General features: G+C 41.4%; 1 protein-coding gene across 1 annotated transcript; it reads left to right on the top strand.

Annotated features, from left to right (window-relative positions):
* Positions 1-468: 468 nt before the first annotated feature.
* LOC114635230 (ferric-chelate reductase 1-like) lies at positions 469-3,678 on the top strand. The gene is made up of 5 exons (XM_028783917.1): positions 469-558; positions 787-845; positions 2,292-2,435; positions 2,913-2,974; positions 3,055-3,678. Exons 1-5 carry the CDS (start codon positions 497-499, stop codon positions 3,145-3,147), a joined length of 420 nt encoding a protein of 139 aa, XP_028639750.1. The 5' UTR covers positions 469-496; the 3' UTR covers positions 3,148-3,678.
* The last annotated feature ends 744 nt before the right edge of the window (positions 3,679-4,422 follow it).

Below are 4,422 nucleotides of genomic sequence, written 5' to 3'. Positions count from 1 at the left end.
ACACACACACACACACACACACACACACAGCACAGATAAAAATAAATATCTCCAGCTATGTCCTTTACTATTGCTTTTGTATGTGTGACTTTAGGGCTGACACTTTATATTGGATAACCAGTTAGGGGACTCATCCCGGGGAGAGGCGAATTTTTCCTCTCTCTGCAGTCATATTTGCCTGTAGTTTTTTGTCTAGGGATGGGTCTTCATGACACTTCCCCTGTCTGTGTTAGCATGCCTATTGGCGGTGGTGTTCAAGTCTTTGTTAGGCAGCCATATTATGAGGTATCCTGTGGCATAGTTTCTGTGTCATTTCTAGAACACATAATCTCACAGCAGATTTCCTGTCCCTCTGGCTCTTATGGTCATTCCATACCTTTATCCGCAATGTATATGGTTTTGAATTTGATTTGAATTGGCAGGGAAGGCTATGACTGTTTTAACGATACCCTTTGTTTAGCGTGCAGGCTACCACCCATACCTCGGTTGTACAGTGATGGCCTTAGCTGTCCTCCAGCCTCTGCTGGCAGCCTTCAGACCACCTTTACATGACTCAAGGTATGGTCAGCTCATGCAGATAAACACCCTTACTGTGGGTCGTTAGGTAGGCACTGATTCTTTTTTCAAAGTAGAGACACTTTGCATTTTTAGAATGTAGTGATTGACCGTATTTGGATGTATGGGTTTTAAAATGGGTTTCAGATATCCGCATGTTTCTTATTCTCTTGGGGATCAATTATTATTCCATTGTGTTAAAGACTGCTGCCTGGTTCTTTATTTTGGTAGGAGGCAAGTGTTCAACTGGACTCATTGGGGTGTGGGGACAGCCGCTAGAATAACAGCAGGTAAGAAACTGCAGTGCCACTTACTCATATATAATTGCTGGCTGTTTACACAGCAAGTTGTAATTTGGCTTAAATGATTTTAGATGTATTAGTAATTGGGTTAATTGGTTGTTGAGGAAAAATCAGCCTGAAACATTGAAATCCAGAAAGTAATTTCTACAAGTAACTATTTAAGTCATTATTTAAGCTTAAAGTTAAAAAAAAAAAGACTTTATAACTGCTCCAGCACCTCCCCCTTTCTCATTTTCTCACATTTGCCTTTGCAAACAAATTAGGTTATGATCAGGACCTTACACAGGGCAAGCACAGATCCCTTGGGTTGAGACGGTTGAAATGAGCTGTGTATAAGCCCTCTAACCCCCGGCTGGTTCCCTACCGTTTGTACTTGCAGGGCAGGAGGTTCCAGAAGGCAGGCAGGTATTACCTGACACATGTTTTTCTTTTCAGTACTGGGGATTGCACCCAGGTTCTCATAGATGGTCGGTAAGCACACTACCGCGGAGCTACGTCCCCAGGCCTTTTTATAGTTTTTGTTTTGAGACTGGGTCTCACCAGTTTGTCAAGTCTAGCCTTGACTTTACTTTGTAGCTCACATAGTCCTTGGACTTGTAATCCTCCTGCTTCAGCCTCCCAAACAGCTGGATATATAAGGCTGTGCCAGGTACATCTTGTACTTGATCCCTAGGGAGGCACCCTGCCACCTGTACATTTCTGTCGCTCGTGGGATGACCTGGGGGCCAGTGGTGAGGGCAGCAGCCATTTTTTCATTGTTCCCTTTTCTTTATTGCAGACTCACGTTTCTGGAAAGGCTAGTTAGGTACCTTTGTTGTTATCGATGTTGGGTATGGAACCCAGTGCTTTGCACCTGCTGGCTAGTACTCTACCCCTGAGCTACATCCAGTCTGTGCATGCTGTCTTAGCGATTGATAGATCACAATGTCCTCTCTTGTCTTTTGAAGTCTTATAATAAAGACCAAATAATCTTAGCCCTAAAGATTATTCTTTCAAAAATGTTTAATATGTATTATTATAAATTAAACATTAAATATATTAAACACATATATTAAACATTAAATATATATTTATATATGTACATACATATGTATATATACCCATATATTATACACATATAATATAAAAATATATTTATATTTGTATATATACATATGTATATACATGTATACATACATATACACATATATATATATACATATATTTGCTTTTTGAGACAGGTTTTCTCTGTTTAGCCTTGGCTGACCTGGAACTCACTTTGTAGACCAGGCTTGCCTCAAACTCAGAGATCCACCTGCCTCCCTAGAGCTGGGATTAAAGGTGTGTGCCACCACTGCCTGTGTAAATACACGTGTAATATATTTTAATTGATGTAATTACACAATTATTAGTTTTACTGGGCACTACATTTGAGCACTTCTTTTCTCTATACAGTGGCAGCAATGTTCCTAGGAATGGATTTACCAGGATTGAATCTTCCCAGTCCACAGAAGACCTACGCAATGATGGGGTTTGTGGTCTGGCACATCGGGACTGAGGTCATTCTGGAGATGCATGCTTATCGGCTCTCTAGAAAAGGTAACCTGCTTGGAACGTCCTACTGCGAGGCTGGAGAGGTGTTGCAGGTAGTACAAACACAAAGATCTGAGTTCAAATCTCCAGCATTCACTTAAAAGAGCCAGGCATGGGCAGGTATCAGTAACACCGTGCTGTGTGAAAACAGATACAGGAGAGTTGCTGGGATCTTCTGGCTGCCAGCCCCGCTCCAAGTTCAGTGAGAGACCCTGACTGCAGGAAATAAGACAGAGACTCCCCATGTGTGCCTGTGTGCTTGCACATGGCACAAATGCAAACACACGCATTACACACCCACATATGCATATGTACACACACACAACCAAGGTTCAGAAAGTTTGCAACATTTAATAGCTTGAAATGACCAAATCTATGTCCTATAAAATTGAGGGGTGCCAGGCTTCAGGTTTTATCTTGTTTTTGTGATGGCGGGTTTACTTGCATGTTGCCTTTCTTATAAGCTTACATTGATCTTGACAGTTGAAATACTGGACAACGATAGAATTCAGATCCTTCAGTCACTGACTGTTGCTGAAGCAGAGGTGAGATTTTCTTCTCTTGCTTATTGACACAAACGTTAATGATGGTGCTTATTTTTGCTAAGTCTCAGTTTTTATTTCAGGGTCATGTTTTTAAGAAGGTGGTGTTGGTGGTTTACATATGTGGGAATGTGACTTTTCTCATGATATTCTTATCTGCAATCAACCACGTATGAATCTGAAAAGACTCTTATTTGTTGTGAGCCTGAGTCATGACGATCATCAAAATGAGAGACTGACCATCTGGAGCACATACTAACTCAGAAGACCCATGGGCATCGATATAGAGGACTTCTGAGGTCTGGTTTTTCCAGCTTACGTTCAAGTGAGCTAAATAACCTGTGCATTGATGTCCATCAAGCCTTTATGTGTAAATTCTGCATCCTGAAGGGAACATTCGTACCTGAGAAGACATGATCTCAACATCCCATGCCAGATTTAAAGCGGTAAACTGGAATGACTAGCAAGTGAAGACAATTATCTCAGGCAAGGAATAAATGGAGATCGTATCTTTGGGAATGAGACAGGTTTTATGTAGCCCAGGCTGGCCTCTTACTGACTGTATAACCAAAGAAACCCAGAACCTCTAATCTTCCTGCCTGTGCTTTCTGGGTGGTGAGATTACAGGTGTGCACCACCACTATATCTGGTTTTATTGACGATGCTGCTGTGGTACTTTAAAGAATACATTTATGTTGACTAGTTTATTTAAGAGATTTAATCTTAGATTTTTAAAACAATTTACTACATTTTGTTTTTATGCATACACACACACACACACCAAACAAATAAAATCTATGAGAAAAACAAAACAAAACCCCCAAAAACCCACATGTTTTCTGACCAGTGATTGAGACATTTTCTCTCGTTTGTGTGCAGTGGTTGATTTATTCAATGGGCATTTCATTAACATTTAGTTATATTGTGGATATTATATGTTCTTATTTTTAGCAGTTAAATGTAGGTAGGTACCCCCTGATTAGAGATCTCATTTATTTTTCATCCGTGGAGCTGACATGACATCTTATGTCCTGTTTCAGCCGTGAGATCAGTCCATATGGGAGCTAGAGAACAGAGCCGTGAATTTCAGTCGCGAAACCTCACCCTTGTGAACGTATGCGGCAGGTGTTCTAGTCTCTTGAAGATAAACGAACATGGATGGGTTTCTTTGGAAGACATCCCTGGTGCTCTAGTGACCTAGCACAGGCGGTGCTGTGTTCCCTCTTCCTCGGTCATTTTCTATCTCAGTGTTTGCTATGAGGACTTACAGCCAGTGGGTGGCGCTGTAATACCGGAGGACTCATTTGTTATACCCTACAGCTCTGGATCGTTATTTTCTCTCTCTCTCTCTCTCTCTCTCTCTCTCTCTCTCTCTCTCTCTCTCTCTCTCTCTCTCTCTCTCTCTCTCTCTCTCTGTCTCTCTCTCTGTCTCTCTCTCTGTCTCCCTCCCT

The sequence above is a fragment of the Grammomys surdaster genome, unplaced genomic scaffold (genome assembly GCF_004785775.1).
Source record: "Grammomys surdaster isolate TR1022 unplaced genomic scaffold, NIH_TR_1.0 60451, whole genome shotgun sequence".
In the NCBI taxonomy this organism is placed as follows: Eukaryota; Metazoa; Chordata; class Mammalia; order Rodentia; family Muridae; genus Grammomys; species Grammomys surdaster.
This window is presented reverse-complemented; position numbering and strand designations above follow the sequence as displayed.